At 35.0% G+C, this 22,036-nt stretch overlaps 2 protein-coding genes and 1 long non-coding RNA gene across 5 annotated transcripts in view; 1 reads left to right on the top strand and 2 right to left on the bottom strand.

Moving 5' to 3' along the window:
- LOC100745933 (decaprenyl-diphosphate synthase subunit 1) overlaps positions 1-8,392 on the top strand; it is a 52,781-nt gene extending 44,389 nt beyond the window's left edge. Inside the window, exons 5-8 of the mRNA XM_003487401.4 lie at positions 6,931-7,020; positions 7,236-7,367; positions 7,520-7,714; positions 7,957-8,392. Of these exons, the coding sequence (XP_003487449.1) occupies positions 6,931-7,020; positions 7,236-7,367; positions 7,520-7,714; positions 7,957-8,178 (639 nt within the window). The 3' untranslated portion in view covers positions 8,179-8,392. The remainder of the gene's footprint in view (positions 1-6,930; positions 7,021-7,235; positions 7,368-7,519; positions 7,715-7,956) is intronic.
- LOC117151343 lies at positions 6,752-8,056 on the bottom strand. 2 transcript variants are annotated; one of them, XR_004461188.1, is made up of 4 exons: positions 7,935-8,056; positions 7,507-7,704; positions 7,124-7,444; positions 6,752-7,040 (listed from the first exon to the last, which is right to left on the bottom strand). It is a non-coding gene; the product is annotated as an uncharacterized LOC117151343 (long non-coding RNA). The 2 variants fall into 2 exon arrangements; XR_004461189.1 differs by lacking the exon at positions 7,935-8,056 and adding an exon at positions 7,776-7,828.
- A 2,965-nt stretch (positions 8,393-11,357) lies between the features above and the next one.
- On the bottom strand, positions 11,358-21,105 carry LOC100745730. 2 transcript variants are annotated; one of them, XM_012382432.3, is made up of 6 exons: positions 19,071-21,105; positions 17,469-17,671; positions 16,769-17,116; positions 15,965-15,967; positions 15,647-15,727; positions 11,358-14,849 (listed from the first exon to the last, which is right to left on the bottom strand). In XM_012382432.3, the coding sequence occupies exons 1-6, from the start codon at positions 20,821-20,823 to the stop codon at positions 14,649-14,651; spliced, it is 2,589 nt and encodes an 862-aa protein (XP_012237855.1). In that variant the 5' UTR covers positions 20,824-21,105; the 3' UTR covers positions 11,358-14,648. The 2 variants fall into 2 exon arrangements, with proteins under 2 accessions (XP_012237855.1, XP_003487448.1); XM_003487400.4 differs by lacking the exon at positions 15,965-15,967 and having other exon boundaries at positions 19,071-21,104.
- Between the last annotated feature and the right edge of the window lie 931 nt (positions 21,106-22,036).

Genomic DNA, 22,036 nt, shown 5'->3' with positions numbered 1-22,036 from the left:
TAGATTTCTCTTTTTTTATCACGTTTTTTATCACACAGGGTTCTTATCGCGATCTTTTCGTAAGATAAATAGAAGACGTGTCCTCGAAATATTTTTATTCGTTCGTTAAAGTAAAGATAGAAATTGTTGGACTAAAAGAGACGCATAATGCACTACAAAAGGATAACCATCGCTGTCGAGTTAAGCCACGGTATTTTACGAAACCGGCGCATGCATAGCTTCATAGCTTCAGCGAAACTCGATGTTTTAAAATTTCCAAGCGCTCCGATCTTAACCGCGGCTGTAATATCGTACGTAATTATGCCTTGTTACAAAATGTCTATGTCCGCATGTGAACGTGAGAAAGGTTGCAGATCGTTGGGAAGTTGGTCAAGAATTCTTATTTAGTCGAACACTGCAAATTTCAGAAACTGCTTGTGCAATCTTTGACATTTGCTACAGGAACACCTTAATTATCCAACAATATGGCATAATTCAATATTAATGATATAAATAACGATCGTTAATTAGTCAACTGTCGCGATAGCTCGACTAGGTAAAAAAGGTTGACCAGGATGATTTAGAAAGTTCATAGGTCGAACTAATATTTATCTTAGAGATCTTTATTTTTCTTGCGTGTATTTTAAAACTCGAGTACTTCTATCTTAACCATTGCAAAAATGATTTAACTTACACTAAATATCTATTTGCAACTTAAATTACCTTTAAAGGTTACAACCCACAGATTGAAAATCCACGTTCTAGAGAAATGATCAATATGATCGTTAAGACGCAAAATGCAAACGATTTGTCATTGCCAAAAGAAGAGTTGCCATATCGTAATAATCCACCAACTGTTACACCAATCCAATTGGGCAATGCCTAAATGACCTACATGCCACACACGAGAAGAATCAAGATGTTGCGTTCACCTGTATTCGCACTTCGGCGATAGGATCAATCTTCTTTTTGTTTTACATTCTCAAGAAATTTCTTTTAGACTTCCCATCGTAGGAGATATTTTTTAATGTCCATGATTCTCACAATCGAAATCAAACGGGCTATGATAAATTATGGTAATTACCTTTTTTATTTATAGCACGTAGCAAATTTTCTCCTTCAGATCTCCAACCCTAGGAAATATTTTTTTAATTTCCAAGATTCTCACGATCGAAATCAATTGGACTATTAATTAGCTACTTTTATGTCTCACAGTGTGTAACATTATTTCTCTGTGTATTAGTCGCTTAATGAGATAAGTAAATAAAATACAAAATGAGATAATGAAACTCACGAGTATCGTAGAATATTATTATTATCTAAGCTAATTGCGAAAGTTAACTATAAAATTCGGAACGAAAATAGCAAAGTCGTAACATCGCGATTGTAACGGCGTTAACTTTTGAATATCTTTGAAAATTGCAATATTAAATTTCGTTTCACAGCTGGAGAGGTGATCGATCGTACGCGATCGATGGAAACGCGTTCACCGCGTTGTAAACACATGTACTAGGTATAACGCGATTTGTTAGGAAGTTTGAGAAGTGTGACGGCCTTGACGAACGAATTAACGAGTTGCAAAGAAATGGAAAGCCGTCGAGATGGCTACGAAAGTCGCCCACTGAACACTGGAAGGAGCATTGGGCTAACAAATTGCGTAACACCGGTGTATTAACGGGACACTAATTGAAGGAGCTGTTGCGTATGTATATACGTATAATAGTTATCGCTGGGTTACATGCAGATAACGAGGCCGTGAACAAAGTAACCTCGAGTTCTATATTCTGTAAATGTTACCATTCCAAGAACATTTTTGCTCCGATATGTATCGATTTTTATTTATCACCAATGGTCATTTGATTCTCTTCGTGATTCGTGAAAATTCATATTTTTACGAATACCACGGAAAATGAAGAAACAAAACTTGCATAGAGGTATGTGTCGTAACTAGAAGAAATTTTGTACACTTAATTTTGGATATTATGTATATTCTGTACATCGCTGCATATATAAATTTGCCAATTTCCAAGTGCATAGATGAAAAGTGTAAATATTATATAAAGATAAGGAAGAGTTATTATACAAGTTGCAAGGAATCTTCACTGTGGTCTTTGTATTTTGTCACTTAAATGGTAAAAAATTACTTTACACCTACAGACACATATAGACATTCTAAACATTTCTTCCAAAAATCGCAGACAATCAGAAGCACGCGGTTCGCCGACCAATTTTCTACTCGTCATATTCCAAATGATAATCGGAGCGCCTGGCTTTCTGAATTGCCAATTCCCACCAATTAAACTCCAATCCCCGCGCTACAATACACAGTTCGTTAACTCTATTAAAAGAAGCATTCCTTTCTTCCGGAAAAAAAGTCTACTTACACATACCCCTTCGTTTCCACGTACACGTATATCTCTGCATTCTGCGTATATATTTTTACCATAACTATTCGATGACGTTAACGAAACTTCTACGTGGCGCGATTATTTCGCTATTTTCAGGCAAACCAGCGCTGTTATAATTCGATTTCTTGGCAGCGATAATGGACGGCCGACAGTTTCGATCCGTATCATTGATCGAAAGTTATTTCCCGAAGGAACGTATCAGACTTTTCGTTAGCTGGGGCTGCGCCCTGGTGCCCACCGCGCTGATTCACGTTCGCTTTGCGAAACTCTCAGCCTTTCGCAATAATCGTCGGTACGTCGATAAAGTGGCGAGAACACGGTGTTTTCGAAAGGAAAGCTCACGGCCGTTTTGTTGGGTGACACGCGTGAAAAACAAGCGACGAAGATGCCGGATGTGAAACTCGAAATTACGACGCGTTCGTCTCGAACCATTGTCAGGCGAGACAACGAGTCGAAACGTTTCCTGGAATTAGTTACGATGGAGTTAGCACTAAGTTCCATTGAGTTTCGGTTGATCTCTAGCAGCGCGTTCTCTTTCTTTCTTCTTTCTTTCTTTTTTTTTTTTTTTTTTTTTTTTTTTTTTTTTTTTTTTTTTTTTTTTTTTTTTTTTTTTTTTTTTTTTTTTTTTTTTTTTTTTTTTTTTTTTTTTTTTTTTTTTTTTTTTTTTTTTTTTTTTTTTTTTTTTTTTTTTTTTTTTTTTTTTTTTTTTTTTTTTTTTTTTTTTTTTTTTTTTTTTTTTTTTTTTTTTTTTTTTTTTTTTTTTTTTTTTTTTTTTTTTTTTTTTTTTTTTTTTTTTTTTTTTTTTTTTTTTTTTTTTTTTTTTTTTTTTTTTTTTTTTTTTTTTTTTTTTTTTTTTTTTTTTTTTTTTTTTTTTTTTTTTTTTTTTTTTTTTTTTTTTTTTTTTTTTTTTTTTTTTTTTTTTTTTTTTTTTTTTTTTTTTTTTTTTTTTTTTTTTTTTTTTTTTTTTTTTTTTTTTTTTTTTTTTTTTTTTTTTTTTTTAGATGGTAAAGATGAGTTAGATTATTTTTGAGATACAAATTACACAGAGAAGAGGTTGTTCTTTTAAAATTCTTGTCAAAAGCGGGAGAAGTGACTTGTAGTGAAAGCATTGGAATAGATGATGGCGAAGATGGTTCCAGTGTGAATGTAAAATTGATAAATTATACTTGGAAATGCGGAAATGTTGAAATGGTTTGTTTAGGAAGGATTGAAGGTACGTTTCCGTATAGAAAACTAGGTTTTTAACAAATTTCATAGAGATAGTAGCCAAAGTGGACGAGCTCCAGCGAACGAGATAATTGTTTTCTAAAATATACTTGCGTTCGTTCGTAGAACTCCCTTTTTACGAAACTTCCTTTTTTATAAAAGATTTACGAAATAACGACGAAGGGATTATAAAATTTATTGTCTAGTTTTCGTAGCCGAATAGCGAATTTTATTCGGAGATTGTAAATATATATAGGTCGAATATCCATGAGAGAAATTTTTCCCAAAATTCGAAACGTGTAAGATGTACAATTACTTCCTTCTTTTTACAGAGAACATAAAGATTTTAATCGCCGTGATTTTTATTGTTAAGACAACATCTGTCGACATTTCACGCGGCCTTCAGCGTCCAATTCTATTTAAAGTTAAAGCTTCGCCGAAATGACATGACACGTATTGAATATCTGATATACGACATCGTACATTCGCACTGATAGGCTCCTAGGATATTTCGTTCCCGCATAATCAATGAGTTCCTCTCCCGTTTTCTTTTTTGCTTGTGAAAGTTCAAGGTGAAGAGATGGAACTGAAAAGAGAGAAAATTTGACCATTTTGATTCATATTATTCATCCTAATTTAACGGGGCATATTACGAATCTAAAAACATGTAAAATACGTGTATGATCATTTATGTAATTCCTATGAATACTTTCATTTTTAAAATTGATAAAATTCCGAAAGATCCTATACATATAATATCTTGAATCTCTACGTTGAAAATTGATTGTTAATTATTCGAAAAAAAAAATGTAATTTTAACGTTATAATTCAATCACACGTCTATTTATAATGCAACAACTTGATATTTCATCCACATTGCTAACTCTTAACCAATTTATTAATCGCCTGTCTTATTTATATCGTATCATTGAACAAAGACAGCACTAACCACATAATCGATTCTTCTTCAGACTGTAGGTTTCCAAATGTAAATTATTTTTCTGTCATTCTCTTATTTAGAATCTTATCCCTCGTCGTTAGAAGATTTTTCAATTTCACAAAGACATTGACAAAACAATATAATCGTTATCGATATCGATCTCTCGGTCAAATCGTATACTAATGATTTTCTTTGAAACACGAAACATCTGTTTCTCGATTAAAACTAAAGCGAGATCGAGACGTAAGGAAGTTCGAAGAACGCGGCATGATTGACAACGTGTTAATTTCGAAATAGAGGCAACGATTGTAATTGTACATTAGAGAGATCACAATTGAAATGATCGTCCTTCGCGTTAATCTTTTCCATGCACTTTCCTATTTCGATCGAAGAAACGAGGTAGAATATCTTGCATGCCGTTGTTCTATTCTGCGTGGCTAGAAAGTCGCTGCAATGCAAATAAGGGCCAGAATAAGCACGCGTTAAATCGTCGAATGGTAGAATAGGTCGTCGACGGCGATGCGACCACGACAAGCGTTTCGATTTCGATGCATATGTTTGCGGTTATCCCGGTGGTGAGCAAGGAAAACCGCCGATGAATATCCGTCGTATCCAAGCTACAATACTCTGAAACCTTTGATTTCCAATAGCTTTTAACATCGGCAGACGCTATTCTCTGGTTTCCTGGCGTCACTCTGTATCTGATATTCCAACCGCGTTCGACAGCTTCTTTAACGCCTAATTAACAACAATAGTAAGATTTCTTCCATTTCTTGCTAGTCAAAGGATCATTTCTATCTTGTTACTGTACGTAACATTATGGGTCGAGCCAAGCTCGATCTAATGGACTGGAACTACTAACTCGATAGTTAAAAAGTCGTAGATAAATAGTCAATAGGAAGTACTTAAAAGGCACTGAAATCTCTTTAGGTTGTGTCAATTTTCATAAAGTGTTTCTCTTCAAAAATAGACGGTTAACGCTTTGCCTTATAAGCATTCTTTAAGTAGCTCTTCGAACGATTATCGATTATTTGCCGTTGTGACTGATGCGAAATTATATATTAAATATACTAGAAAGCTACACAATCTGAAGAATTTTGAAGTTGTAATCAGCGTCGAATTTAAACGTTTTATAAATCTGTTTTTATTAAATTTTAATGCCATGCCAGAATAACGAAAGATTATTAATTTATTCCTAAGCTGAGAACGTGTATTTTTTATGTCTGAGAAATATAGAAAATACAGAAAATTTCTCTCTAAATTCTCTCTAAATTCAGGGGATTACATTTATAAAATTATTAATATCTATCTTGAATAAAAAAAAAAAAAATACACAAAAAACATACATGATGCCATAAATAGAAATTCAATTTTATATAAATTATACTTTGAAGAAATATTTCGTATATTCTATTTTTTAATATATTAATAACAATTAATTTTTTAATATTCTATTTTTTAATATTCTATATTTTAATAATATATTTAATATTCAATATGTGATGTAGATGAAAAAACGTTGAGGCGAACATTTCTTTCTTTCTTTTTTCAGTAGAATCATAATGAAAATCACTTTCTGACGTGTTTGAAAAGTTTTTCACTATATTCGTTCATTTTACGCTTTCTGTATACGCTTTTACCTTAATCGTAGGCCCAAACTGTGTCCATGTGTAAGACTAACAAAAGAAAGTGGCCTCCTCTCGCATTGCCAAGCCTCGATTACCCAGTAAGATCATCGAGTTGTTCGTATAAAACCAGACAAGTGGAAAGATCTTCATTGCGATAAATTAATTAATATGCAAACGTATCTCGATCAATGTGTATCGTTTTGATGTGCTATTTAAATAAAAATAAAAGGGGAGAGGGAACTATTACGAGAGCAAACGCACGTGTCATCCATCAATATCGAACATTTGCCAGATCTAACTTGTCTGCTTCTATTTCGAAAGATATTCAGTGAAAGGAAACACGTTCTTTAATCGTGCATAGCCGTTTCATCTTTCTTAACTTTTACAACTTACGAAAGGCTCGCAATTTATCGTTAATAATACAATGGAAGCTGAACGATAAAATTATCTGCAAAATCTTCCGGAATTTACAGTATATTTATTTGTATATTTATAAATGTATAATTAGATATTTATAAATAAATATATATATATACACATCAAAGTATATTATTTGGGAAGATTTTGTTTTCAAGTCATAGTATATTACCTTCGTTAATTGTCTTTATTGAACGACTGCGCATTTTGGCAATTAAAATGCCAGGATTACTTTCCACGAGAAAGATCGGATCATTTCATTTTACTTAATCTTAAACAAACTTCTCCGTATTTTTATCCTCTGGAAAAATATCTTAATGTATGTTTTCATGATTTGTTGCTCAATTTTCAGGTGACCATGACAGGAGATTACGTTCTGGCAGTCGCGTCAATTATGATAGCTCAACTGCAAAATGACGATGTCACCCTCACGCTCAGTCAGGTAAAGTCCGCAAACCATATCTACAATATGAATATTTTTTAACTATAGAATGTTTAATGCGATAGATAGAATAACTTTTAGTAAAGAAGTATCTATTATTTACGTGCTGTTAATTAATACGTTGATATTTGTACGGATACGTAAGAGTATTCACATGCTCTAGGATCCTGATATAACCCTGATGATAAGTATTGACAAGTCCAGGTGCTTTCCAGGTCGTGACGGACCTGGTGCAGGGTGAATTTATGCAGCTTGGCTCTAAGGAGACGGAAAACGAGAGATTCGCGCATTACCTCACAAAAACATATCGCAAGACGGCCAGCTTAGTTGCTAATTCCTTGAAAGCGGTATGTACTGTCATGTTGATCTTGATATTTAATCCTTTCGTACAGGTCGAAACAGTTTTTAATACGAAGAATTATGTCTTCTAATTAATGTGAATATAAATACGATTAATTTAACAAATAATATATCATTAATAAATACATTTTGAACGTAGGTGACTATGCTAGCTGGTGGTGATGAACAGTTGGTCGAATTAGCCTTCCAATACGGTAGGAACATCGGTTTAGCATTTCAATTAGTCGACGATCTTTTGGATTTCGTGTCGTCTTTGTCAACAATGGGCAAACCTACCGCAGCAGATTTGAAGTTAGGTCTTGCAACTGCTCCAGTTCTTTTCGCCTGTGAACGGGTAAGAAAATGAAAAAAGTACATAAATTAATTGGTAAATAGGTTTTAGAATCAGGACTTACTATAATCCACTTCGTATTATACGGCTCGTACAGAATGAAACTTATATTTATAGATAGTAGTTCAATAAATAATTCATAAATCGTAGTTGAACATAATATAAATTGCTATATTCTTTTGCTTTTTAATATCACGATTTGACCTTTCAATTTCTGACTCACCTCCTTCGTTTTTCTATCATAGTATCCAGAATTGAACGCGATGATCATGCGCCGATTTCAAGAGCCAGGAGACGTGGAGAAAGCGTTCGAGCTGGTGCACAAGTCGCAGGGCCTGGACCAAACGAAATTTTTGGCGCGGAAGCATTGCATCGAGGCCATGAAACTTGCACAGTCTTTAGCCGAGAGCCCGTACCAAAAAGGTCTGCAAGTGGTCTGCGATTTAGTATTGAATCGTATGAAGTAGCGATATGAGGAAAAACGATAGGAACTGTATACGAAAGTAAAAAGGGTACGATGAAACGTTTTGGAAAAACAAACTGGTAGTCGCAAGAGAATTAATGTTGGCCACGAGGAACGCCGATTAATTTAATTACAATTACAATTACAGTGAACAAGGAAATAATGTGCCGTTGATACGACAGATTATACTGATTGTAGAGAGAGAGAGAGAAAAAAAAGAATATCGAACAAATGCGTAGGCGTAGATGATCGCGACACTCATGTTAAACGCACTCATGACGAATGTGTTCGATTATTATTAATGGTACTTATAATTCTATATTTAAACTTGTACGTTTGTAACATAAAAGTTCAAGATGTTTATATTTGCGATATTGTTAACGATGTGGTAATTTTATGAGAAAAAAAGAAATGGGAAGATTAGCAGGATATTATTTTTATAAATTTCAGATGTAATGTAATAAGAGGTGCCTCATGTCTATAACGCAATATGCAACAATAAGTACGAGCGACATCACTGCGATGTTACTCTAATCGTGTTTAAACGTTACCGAATACTATATAATAATAAGCGAGAGATCACTTACTAAGTGCCCAAGTACATCTTGCAAACGGGAGATACAACGTATAAGAGAATGTAAAGAAATGAACGATAACGTTTATCTCGCTCTATAGTGCACATATGACCTGATTTTATCGATATTGTCGCTAGCCAATCATAAGTGTAAATAAAATGATTTATAGGAGTAATTGTAATGTATTAGAATTGGTAAATCTGCCAGATTGTTGTTTTGCTGGAACCACTGGAACTGTGGTACTGTGTAACTAAATTCATTTAATAAGTGACAAGCAATGTGAAAAACTTTCCACGACAGTATTACATCAGATTAACTCGATTATAATGTTATAATTCGGTATACTGTAACAATGCGATTACTCTAAAACAGAAAATTGGCATAGCTATTAAATTTTGCGTAAATTAACTTCTTTCTAAATGTAATCGGATGATTTAATGCATGTTATTATTACGTAAAAGAGTAAATCTACATATATATCAGTATAGAAAGTAACAATCGCAAGAATACCAATACTAATTAATAGCATAATTTAATATTTTGTTTAAAGTGTGCGAAGAATACCTGCCAAAGAAGACCATATGGTCTTGATTCTTCCACTTGCATGGAAAAAGTATTTTCGATTCATCAAACACAATAAGAATTGTTTATTATTGATTGGAATGTTATAAATCATGAAAAATTGTTAAGTTTTTATATATGCATAAAATTATTCATATTGTTTTTTATTCAAAAAGATATCTAATAAAAGTGGAATACCATTTTCCATAATGTATTACATTCTTCTTGAATAAAAAAACTGCTCAAAATACTATTTGCTACATAACTGAACATATAGATATAATTGTATAATAACTTTTATTTATAACATGAATTAATGTATATAATTGCTCTTTAAGGTAACATAAATCATTGCTGTAAAATTATTAATAAAACAAATACAAAAATGTAATTATGATCAAACGTAGATGTATATTAAGATAAAGATATTCGTTTGGTATGGAGAATAGAAGTAAATGAAGCTTTCGATCTCCTGCACATATTAAAATTATTCTTTAATAATTTATTTAGCCTATGCACATAATCCATAGACAAAGTAGTATAGTTACAAATTCTGAACAAAAATGAAATATTCGTTATTGTTATGAACACGTATATAGTTAATGATTGTAGTTTTTGGAAGAAAGTTAATATAAAAAAGCCAAGACCATGGGTGCTCTTAATAATCATTACAAATACACACATATAGAAAACACATGTAAATGCATGATCTTTTAGATTCTTATGTCAGAACTAAATTGTAATATAGATCGATTAGCTTCATTATTAATAAATTGTAAACCATAAGGTTCTTTATCTTATTTGTTATATTGGGGAACACTAAATCCATGTTATATAATTTCCTTTTAATATAAATGTTATGTTAAAACTCAAAACAGATCTTATCTTCAAGGTTCCTTATACATCAGTTAATATAGAAAAATTTTAATAAATATCTTTTTCTATTACATGCTTAAATGGATCAGATTAGTCCTTTTTTCATTATATGAATAAATAACATTAATGTATATTCCCTTAATGTAAATTTTAGTGAAATATACAATACTATCCTATAGTGAAAAAATGCAGAACATGCGAATCCATTTTTCATTTTATAACATCAATATAAATAGCACGGTTACAACCGTGCAAACAATTCGTCTGATATTATATTCAAATTCGACTTAATTGTCAAAGATGATAAAATCAATAGCTACGAAAAGATCTTCGCTTATTAAACTCTCGAAAGTAAATTTCTCACGACACGTAACTGACAGCTGACAACAGTGATAGGTTACGCACATAAAATCCGATGCACATGAGCGACAGCGACGTGATCGGTGTAGACGGGCGATGCAATGTCGTTCATGTACGTTATCCGTTCTGAAACTATCATAGATCCTTGACTGAAACAAGTTTTCCAGCGTACAGTATTTCAAATGTACGCGCGCTTTTAAACGAATCAGGAACCATCCTGCTACAGCCAATCGGGAGACAGCTAGGCGAAATTTTGGCGCGGAGCGTCATTGTGCTGTTGAATTGTGAGTGGTATCAAGATGTATCATTTTTTGAAATGCGTGATTTCAACTACGTAGTGTTTTCCCGTACCTCCATGTGGTGAGACATAGGTAATCGTATTGTTTGATATACAATTATTAATTGCATTACTATAAGTAATAGAATTATGAATTATATATGCAACAAATAATGCGAGCTAATTGGCTACGATCGCAATTGGATGTAGTTAGAACATTTATCAAATAGTTTCGTTCTAGTCTGAGCAAAGTATCGTGTACAGAAATTTAATGAGTTATCATTTAATTTGCACTATATTAAATTCTACATCTAATGTTGTTCTAAGATGAATAATTTGTTCTAAGTAGAAGTATTCGTATTGCAATGGCAAACCATTATCGCCATTATAGTGGTCATAATTTCACAGTAAAATTAATTTCAATTTCGGTCATGAATAAAATAATTTTTTTCTGTGAGTCACGGGATGCGTACGTCTTAGTTGCAAGAGACAGCCTGTATAAGAAAAGTGGTTAAAATAAAGGTGAAAAAATCCTAATATCTGAAACATTTATTTGTAAATAAAGTTCACAATGATGTCATTATTATGATCATATTAATAATAACAAGTACTCGTTACCCACAATCAATTTGCTCGCTTATTTCGTTTCTTTTTATTTCTGTTACATGAATTTATAACGTGTAATAAAATTGCAAAGACATATGGTATAGACATTAAGCGATCTGTCATATCTTTTATTCCTTTTCAATCGTTGGAAAAAGGAAGTATATTTTTGTCACTTAAGTAGCAACGAGTATATACGTTATATATCTTTTTTTCTCTGTTTCTATAATTTAATCGCGTTACAGGAATTCTTATCGTATCTGATAAAATGTAAATAGCTAACGCAGTTCATTCTTAAAAAGGCACAAGTTTTTTTCCTCTTCCCGCGACGAAAATTTATTTCAATCCCCCAGTTCGATCGTCAAACACCTTCTTCTCTCCTTCTACAACATCGTTCGCCATTCTGCAATCGATTTTTTTAGTAGTGCATCATTTTGGTTTGTTATGTGATAAATATTAACAATTTTAACATTCATTGTTGAAAAAAAGTTCCATGAATCACTGTTTTACCGACGAACTCATCAATTGGTAATTTCCTTTCTTTTTTGACATAACATGGTAAAATAGTTTTCATATTTGATAATGTTATAACAAATAATTAAATACATTTAAATACGTTATATATCTATCAAAGATTGAAGAAAATTCCCATCAAAAGCTGTGCATAAAAAGGACAAAAAGTAATAAACATAGTTTTATGTACGATTATTGAATACGCTCAAAAGTGAAGTAATTACAACAATAATATTTGAATAATTAAACAAGTTTAAATATAGGTATAACATCTCAATGTATCAATATAACGTTTCATTATACTAAAATCTACCTATTATGTAGTTATTGATTTTTATATTCATCGAATGTACTTTAGATTGGAGAACGCTGTTCAGATTAACATCGAATAAAAATATGCATCTCCACACTCTTCACTGAATGTTTTACGAATGCAACTGGAGGATTGTTTAAACAATAAGATCACACATCTTTTCTTTATATGGACGAAACGTTCGAACAGAACTCAGAGACTGAAAATTTAAAAGCTACTCAGTCGGTACAGGTGTGTCTATCCGAAAGCTTCATTATACTCGTATGTACGTAATATAAAAACAACTTAAAAAAGAAAAAAGAAGATAGCAACACGACAAATCTACAAAATATACAAAGTACAGGGCTGTATTTATTGTCGACAGTAGACTACGACAAATAAATCGCAACTGCTGTGTCTGGTCTGCGAACAATCGCAGAATTACTATACGTCTTTTCTTATCATCGAACTAAAAACAACCGGATATCCTCCTTCTTACGTTACGCTTGTGACAATCAGCCGTTTATATCGCGAGGAACGATAAGATTTTCTTTTTTTATGTTATGCGGATTAATTAGTTCGCATTCGCGTGCAGTGTCGTTCGCCCGATAAAAATAACGTTCGACAGCTGACACGAACCGCACGAAATGGATTTTAAATTTTCTGAATTTTGAATGTATTGAAAATTTAAGGTTGAACGCTCATAGTTCTGGAAAATATTAACACGTTCCGTGCCGGGTAAAAATTGAAAGTGTCGGTGAAGTTTTAAAATAAAAAGAATTTATCGTAGAATATCTAGATACGCGTAGAAAATAGGCGGCGATTCTTTGTAATCAAGTTTTTCTTTATTGCAAGTAAGCTTCTCTTTATCGTAATTTCGCATCTACTGAAACTAGAGTACTATCCATTTAAATCGTCACAAATTACAAGATATCCTTATCACTTTCTAGAATTGGTCACGTGAATCAGTCCTCGATATCATCTGTAATTCGTATCGATGATGGTAACGTTCATATTTTCTGCCTTACCGATATAAGATTTCTTTAATTAGTTCCTCGAGATTCTTACATTTTTCATTCATCAAAATGAATTCATCAGAATGTAATCATGTTTGAAGTAACTTCTATTCCTTAAATAATTTTATCGTGTATTTTAATCATTTCCATTTTTCTTTCTTATTTTTCTTTTTTTTTTTTATTTCACACATTAATCTCAAAGCATAGTCAAAAGTTAGTTTAAAGTAACCAGTTATAGGAAAATAGCGATTTCTCTGAATCTCTGACATTTTGAAAGGCGAAAAGAATACTATTAAATCTCTGATAAAAATTCTACTTTCTGTAATAATAATCGTTTCGTCGTCGAATGAACCATACGGCACGGAACTCGTTAATTTTAAGATGCCAATTTCAATCATTCCTCGTTAAAAGAATCAAATAATATTCCGCGCTTCTCTATCCATGTCTAAATCGATCACATTCTAATCGCGTTGTCAGCGTAACGTTCGCTCTCAGAATACGCTCCAAGGTTGGCTTCCTACCAGACACGAAGGAATTCGTAATCAGGTGCGTTTTCTGTGGCGACTACGGTGCAGCCAGCGAGAGTCTTAGTAACTGGTAGATCCTATGACTTGAGCCGTTCGATCAAAGTGACCTGAAAGTGGTTAACTCGAATTTGAGAAATTTTTGAAATTTTTCGCGCCAAAGCATTCGATCGATTCTTATTTAAATGTATAATTTCATCAATTTTCTCTGTATTTTGTTTCATGGACTAAACCGATTTGCCAAATAAGCGGCTCATTTAGCATTCCTGTGTGTCCCATACGGAGCATGAAAGTTTCGATTAGCCGTTTCTACGGCGACCAGAAACGCGATCTACAGTGGCGTGCAAAGTTTTCCAGCCAAATACATTTCCCACCTTATATTTCAAAAACGATATTTTAAAGAGTTTCAGGCAATATCGTGGATAAACTATACGGCGTTTGCGTATCCCGATATTACTTGAAGCTTTTCCAGATATCGCTCTTCAAATACGAAGTTAAAAATTCAGTCTGGTAGTAAATTTTTTCACGCCACTGTACACCCTGTCCAAGGTACCACGATCGATCGGGACGATGATCGTGAACGATCGTTGAAAATTCAAGCACCAATTTCAAAGTGAATTATTCGTATGCGTGTAATTTTTATCGATTTCGTTTCTCCGCGACCTCGACTGATAACCGAATCGAGTCGAATTGAGACTCGTCGTTGCCTGTTTAAGCGACCGGACGAACAAGACTTATTGTTTTAAAGGCGAAAACGCGCGTGTTAACGGTGCTCGGTGTGCGAACGCAGCGATCAATCGGATAACTCGACTAGTTCTTTTTTTTTTTTCTTTTTTGTTCCTTTGGATTTTTTTGGCTTTTGGTAGAAAGTTCTTATTTATAAGTCGACGTCTTCCTGCTTGGCCTTTGGTGCAACCTTTTCACCACTGTCGGACTCTTTGATGGTAGTGTGAACGTCAGCGACTTCGACCGGCGGAGGAACCGCTGGATTCACTGATTGATCCTCTTCCGCAATCTCGAAGCCAATCGTCGCTCCAATCTTCTGACTCGCCTGTTTGAATGAGTCTGATAGCATCACCTGTTGACCAGATTAATTGTCAAGCGTTAAAAGCGCGATAGTATGGGGCGCTATAGATGTAGGAATAATAAAGAGTAGAATGTGTTAGGTATAATAGAAGTTAATATTTCTTCGATATCCTAAATTAGATTATGTTGTTATTGAAGGTACGCTAGATTAGTAAAGTGTAGAAAAAGCTTAGAAAAGTCGATCTTCTATTTAATTTATATTCGATTAGAAAATTTAGATTATTATGGGACAGGTTATTTACATGTACATGCATATACAGGGTGGTTGGTAACTAGTTCAGATTCTACGCGAAAAGAGAAGTCGAAAATATAAAATAAAAATTTTTTTTTTTTAATTCTTCCATCGAGACAACGATCTACAGTGAGATCGGTTATAACGAGACGCGATAAAGTGCACGCGTACCGAGCGAAAATTCAAAGTCGATTTTCTCGAAAACAAAGCCTCGAACGAAAAATGTTTATTCTATATTTTCGACTTCTTTTTTCGCGTAGAATCACCCCATTTCTGCTTGTACCACCAGTTACCAACCACACTGTATATTATTAACTGTAAAATTAAATTGGATTATTGTATATAAATTATATGTATATTATGTTATACCATTTATATCACATTGTTATATTATACTATGGATTAGATTGGATTACTAGATTTTCATTAGATTAGAAAATATTACTATTATAAGAGATTTAGAAAATTTGGTAATTTACATTGGATTATGAGATTTAGATTATCGGATTATTAGATTTTTTTATTTCTTTGGAAAATAATTAGTGAAAAATGCGTACCTGTACGACGTTGATGCACATAGACGTGAGGGCCAGGCCGAACACCAGGTATATTATCGAACACATCATGTATATGGGATGCTAGATCAACCAACCAATTAATTTGTTAATGTGTGCGCGTGTATTCTGTCATCGGCGGTTTTTTTTTTTTGTTTTAATTTTCTCTAAGAAAACACGTGCAATTGTGCCGAAGTGAGATTTATGCGAAAAGCATGTACGAAATAGTGTGTATATACGGTGATGTGCGTTATTAGTTCTCTTTAGAATTTGTGTTTGTTTGTCTGTTTCTTGATTAACTTTTTGATTTTCAAAGCTTACCGTCTGAACGCCACCGTGAAAGGGACAAGCAAAAGAATAAGTTAATTATATAGCTCACTGAATACGAATCTTGGGGACAAAGGTACATTCCATCGGTCAAATATAAAGCAAACGCTAATCGCAAATGAAAATCGAAGAATGTACATCGAAGAGACACGTTCTGAATTTGATAAGTTAAAATTGGTAAATTTCAGCCACGTTGTATAACGATACTTCGTAATACCGCGTAATATCGAATTTCCTCTATTCGTTTGTACAGAGAAAAATTAATAATTAATAATTAATTAAATTTGCTCTCGGTTAAAGTAAGATTAAGATTGTTTAATTCAACGAATCACTTATTAAGGTAAATAAAAAGATAAGGGCAAATGATGTAAAATAGTAAGCTTCTAGGATTCGTAAAGTTCCTTCCTTTTCCCCGAATTTCATTAGATAGAAATTCTTACCGTTTCTTTTCCAAATTTCTTTGAGTTAAAAATTCGACGAAATAGAACAAATACTAACATTGCATAAATCAAAATTTATACCGCTATCCATGGATTACGTAACGTTGTCCCAGCTTACAAAATTCTGAAAATTCTCTCACACGATATGACTAAACGCTGCGTATCCAGCTTTGAGTTAGAAGGAAAGTTAACTGTTCGATCGAACGTGTCTCTTGGAATCAGTCTAGCAACGATCGAATCGATCTCGTCGTTCAGGGAAGGCGAAACGAGCGGGGCGTGATGCAAGATATAAAAACGACGACTGAAATATCGTCGAAGTAAAAACAAAAAAAAAAAAAAGAATGCGAAGAATTTTCACCTTTGGCACGTAATCGCCGAAGCCGATAGTGCTCATGGAGATGAAAACGAAGTAGAAGCTCTCGAAGAAGCCCCATCCTTCCGATAAACAGAACAATGTGGCGCCTATGAAAATGTAACCGAGTAGAATGAAGATGGCAACAGAGATCGGTAGATTAAATTCATCGTCGATGGCGAACGCGGACATCGCCGGTGTCCCTGGTGTGTCAGGCACGTTTCCATCCAAGTTGAGCACCGTTTGAGATTGCGGAGCCTGCTTTTGTATTTCTTCGATATCCTCTGGGTTAATCTGCGAGGGCCTCTTAAACGTTGCTAGGTCGTAAACTAATTGCACGCCTTTCATCACTTCCTGTTTACCGAAGACTTAATCAGTGAAATTAGAAATCACAATGTTGCGGTCGATGGAAGCTTGGTATAAGCTTGGTGAGCTCGCGAGATACAAGGTCAGAAGGTAGAACACGTGATATTTGATTATTGCGACAATGCTGTGCATTGACTTCTTGCAGAATTTGACTTTAATTTTAATTGTCTCGATAAAATTTATTCTTTTTTCCTTTTTCTTCTATGATTACGATGATATATTAGAAAATGTAACAAAGAGTGGTTAAGAGTGGAAAATTGCTTTTCCTTTTAGAATGGAAATAGAACGAATAGGAACCAAAGTCACAAGACGATCGTTCTCTATGATTTTGAGATCTTACCTGAACAGGTACGGTTCGACGAACCTTGCGACAACTTCCGGTATAATACACCCTTCGGACGAACGCCCAGAGGAACTTGATACCACGCGTGAATAATTTGCCAAAATCGGCTAATATTATCAGAAACATCGGGATACCGAAGATAGCGTAAACTATTGTGATGGCTCTTCCGGTGGTGGTACTAGGTGAAATATGTCCGTATCCTAAAATAGAGCGACAGATTCGTAAAGTTGAGATACTGTAACGACTGGAATCGCATGATTCATATTCGGTAATGAGAATGAAAATTTTAGGGTCGAACCTCGAGAGTTTCACATCTCTATACATATATTTCTATGGGACAAAAATAAACCTGAGAGATACTAAATACGCGGTGGTGTTCGGTCTAAGTTTAGCAATTTTAGTGGTACAATTTGGCGGTCGTTTGCTCATAAAGTGGTCGAATTCTTCGATAATAGAACTTTCCTTTCAAGTATCTCGTTTATGTAAACGATTATTATTTGGAACTGTCTGTTCCTCATGAACTTTGGGATCGTTCGTTTCGATGAAACGAAATATTATGAAATTTGATTTTCTGTTTATTAAATTCGAATCGATCGGATAGCCGATGTAATTTGTATTTCGATTTATCGATAATTGCTGGCTTTGTGCTCATCATATCGATCTAGATTCAAATGGTTACGCATATTCGCAAATCATATAAATTTAATATTAAATTTCTACTGATTAAAGATTTGTAAGATCGTAAGTACGAAAAATGAATTATTGTATAACGTTGTTAGATTTAATTTAATATTCAATCTGTTAGCAATATTGTAATATTATGTTTTTACTAATTAAGGGTTATTAACAATCCAAATATAAAATATGGAGCATTCAACTTATCGGCAATATTTCATTTCACAGATAATTTCCAGCTTTAATTGTCGTCGTCTTATTAAATATGATTGAAAAGATTATGTAAATTAGGAACCATTCGTGGCTTCCCATATTAGATTAATTAGATTTCTACCGATTAGTAATTTCTAAGAGATTAAACATAAGAGTCGAATTATAACTTCGCTTAATTCATTGCATCATGAATGTTTGAATTTCGTTTCCCTGGAAATTGCCAATTTTACTATCAAATATTTTGTGAAATTAGATTAAAGAGATATTTCGTGATATCAAACTACCCTCAAAGCCGTCTTTCGTAGTCATTGTTAATCTAAACACGAAATCTGAATCGTAAATCTCTAGTTAGATATCCATTCTATTACTAATATTTAATAACAACGTATCCCTCCATGGCACCAAATCCTCAGAAGTTCCAAAATCACGATATTCCTTTACAGAATGTAATAAATTCCCAAAGTCCCCTACGAACTTATCATTCTTGAAAAATTTAGGCCGCTGACACGAAACGCGTGCGCATTCAGCTTTTGACAATGAAGTATACAACCCACAATCATCGCCTGTACGACTATATCAGCCAGTTAGGAAAATCAATACGGAACTTATAAGAGCTTTTGCGATAACCATATCTCTTCACATCGTCGCACATCGATTTTATATTTTCCTTCGATATTTCCTGTTATCCCAGAGCTATCCGCATTTTCTCACCGATAGTGGTTATTACTGTCAGACAGTACACGACAGCGTTGAGAAAGCTCCAACTTCTTTGCCCGCTGTATGTATGAACGCCGGCTTCGTGAGCAGTGTGCAACTGCTCCTCAAACTCCATTAACTTCCGGCGAGCCATGCTCTTCCAGTCGTCTTCCCTCAGATTGTGACTGTAGTTCCACAAACTATCCAGGAAATCTCGTTTCACGCGTTTCACGCCGCATTTGTAGAACGTCTCAAATGCACCCTCGGTGAACCGGAAAATAAACGCGCCCAAACCACAGTAGATCATCACCAACATTAATTCTGACAAGCAACGATTTCTCAATCCTCTTACAATTTGTGCTTCCCGAGGATTTTGCGCGACGAACGCCTTAAACTCTGCAACCACGTCTTTCATTGCCCTTAAAAAGTCCATGAAAGTGACTTTCGCCGGTTGGCCCAGTCTTACTTCTAAGAATTTGTCTTCTGTTTTAACTTTTGTCGGTTCTTCTTTTTGTTTCGGTGGTTTGACTTTCTCTGGTTCTTCGTGGTCTTCTTTCTTCTCTGGGTCATCGTCTTCTTTGTCTTCCTTTTTCTTGCCAAAGAATGGCAGCCAAGAAAACCAACCTTTTCTTCTCTCAGATTCTTTCAGCTTCTCGATAGATTTCTCGATGGCTTCTTGTTCCGTCTCTGTGAGCGGTGTACTGAATTTTCTTCTTCTCAGCGACTTTTCTTCTTGAGCATCCTCGAACACATCCGGAATATCGGCATCGAGGATGTTCTGCTCTCTCTTCAGATATTCCTCTTGGGCTCTAGCGAAATCCTTCATTAGACTGTCGTTACTCAAAGGAATTATCTGCTTCTTTATGTCAGAGGAGGATCTCTTCATCGAGATTTCTTCCGTCTGCCGAGGGAAAGATTCGCTTTTCTTCATTTTACGATCCTCGTCGGTATCGTCAGTTTGACTATGAACTCTAGAACGTCCTCTTTCAGGTTTCGCTTGATCGTCTCCCTCAAGCTTCTGTTTACTGGACTTCTTCTCCCTTGGAGGCTTCTCGATCGCCTCTTTTACTCCAACTTCGGAATCACCGCTGCTAATTTTCTTCGAGGAACTCTTCTTTATTCTAAATCTCCCTGTTTCCGGCGATTTAGTTCTTCTCGGATGCCTGTCTATATCCTCCATATCGCTAGAGTCAGTCGACTGACCGTGTCTCTCCATTCTTTCCCTCGACTTCTTCTTCAAACGTCTTTCCACCTTCCTCGGTTCAATCGGTTGATCTATATCGCCATCAATATCCTTTGAGCTCGGTATAGCATCCTGATACTTCGTAACAACTTCTCCACTCTTGGTCGCTTCCTTCACTGGACTTCCGTTATCCACTTGGCTAGCCAATTCCTTCCTTACCGACTGTGCAGTGGTCTCATCTTTAGCGTCACTCTCACGTGCTTGCGATTCTTTCTGAGGAGAAGCAGAACTCTTCTTCTCTTCGCTCACCTTTCTACCATCAGCGTCCTTGACCTTGCTTGGACTCCTCTTCTTTCTCTCCTCGACCTTCAGCTGCAAATCATCCTCCTTGCTTCTCTTCTCCCGATCCTCCAACTCGGCCCGCTCAGCATCCTCCGCCATCTGCTCCATCCTGGCGCGTCTCGCCTCTTCCTCGTCGTCGGAAGTTTCCACCAATCGTTGGTTCCTCGAGGAAGGGTCCGGTGTCTTCTCGCGCCTTCTGGCCGCGGCTTTGCGCCGCCTGTGTACTGTGTAACTGTCCTCCATGTCTCAGGACACGGAGAATCGGTACAGATGGAACGCGGGACAAAATCGAACTGTTGGTTTGACGCGAAAACTGCACGATTGCGTCTTGGTTGGCCCCGGTGCAGACGGACACCGAGACAGAAATAAAACAGAGGCTGCTCCCACCACGCGCTACCAACGGAACCAGATGGTTTTGCCGCAGCGGGTATCGAGCGAAGGCGCCACGCGAATCGCGCGCAACCAGGAGGCCAACGACGCTCGGGCGTCGCGGTGCCGGCCCTGCAGCTACTGCAACCCGTTGAACGCCACCCGAACCTGCAATCGGTTACTGTTACCACCACTCTCTCCATCCGCTATGCGGAGCTTTCTTCGAGGCTACCCGAGGCGTAACGTTATCAAACGATTGACGTCATGGAACATGATTTTAGGGGTTCGGCGGTTTCGAGGAAAGAAAGATATTACGCTAAGTATGCTATTGTCACGGTGTTAGCACGGTGTAGTAGATCGTACGAAGCATTGCTTGGGGGATAAGCCAAGGTTTATGGGTACTTGAAGATGTTACCGAGGAGACTGTAAAAGATTTAGTACTTTTGTACGTGTTCTTTTTAGAATAACTTTTTTCTAAACTATAGAAAAAGTCATTCTCTTGTGGGTTATTCGATATGGTTTTTTTGGAAATATAATTTTCTTTACAGTTTGTAATACGAACATAGTTTCTCTATGGGTATGCAGGAAATTGTCTGTTATCGGGTATTTTATTATTATGATAGTAAAAATGAAGTTTTTTATGACTATGGGGCAAATTGTTGTTATCAATTACTGCGTAGGTTATAATAGAAACGTAGCTCTTTTTATGTCTATGAGAATTTGTTTTTTATCAATTGTTGTATACGATTATAATAGAGAAATTTTGTTCTGATATGCTTTCGTAAAGACACGTTGGAATTCCAGACTGGTTTAGTTAAAAATAGACACATTTTCTGTTTCTTTATCTGATCATTTGTTGGAGCAGAATACTGCGTACACACATTATAAAGAATGAAACGATTATTTAAACGGCACAGGTGCTTTCAACGATCCGTTTTACCGAAGTAAAAGCGCAATTGAGAAGAAACTCTATAGCATGTGTATCCTTACATGTAAAAAGAACAAAAGCATATGTTGCGATCTAAATTCTATATGCAAAATTTCAATATATCAAATCACTAGTCTACAGAATAATTTCATGGCTATT

Source organism: Bombus impatiens, unplaced genomic scaffold (assembly GCF_000188095.3).
Source record: "Bombus impatiens unplaced genomic scaffold, BIMP_2.2 scf_0151, whole genome shotgun sequence".
In the NCBI taxonomy this organism is placed as follows: Eukaryota; Metazoa; Arthropoda; class Insecta; order Hymenoptera; family Apidae; genus Bombus; species Bombus impatiens.
The sequence above is the reverse complement of the archived record's forward strand: the minus strand, read 5'-3'. Positions and strand labels throughout refer to the sequence as shown.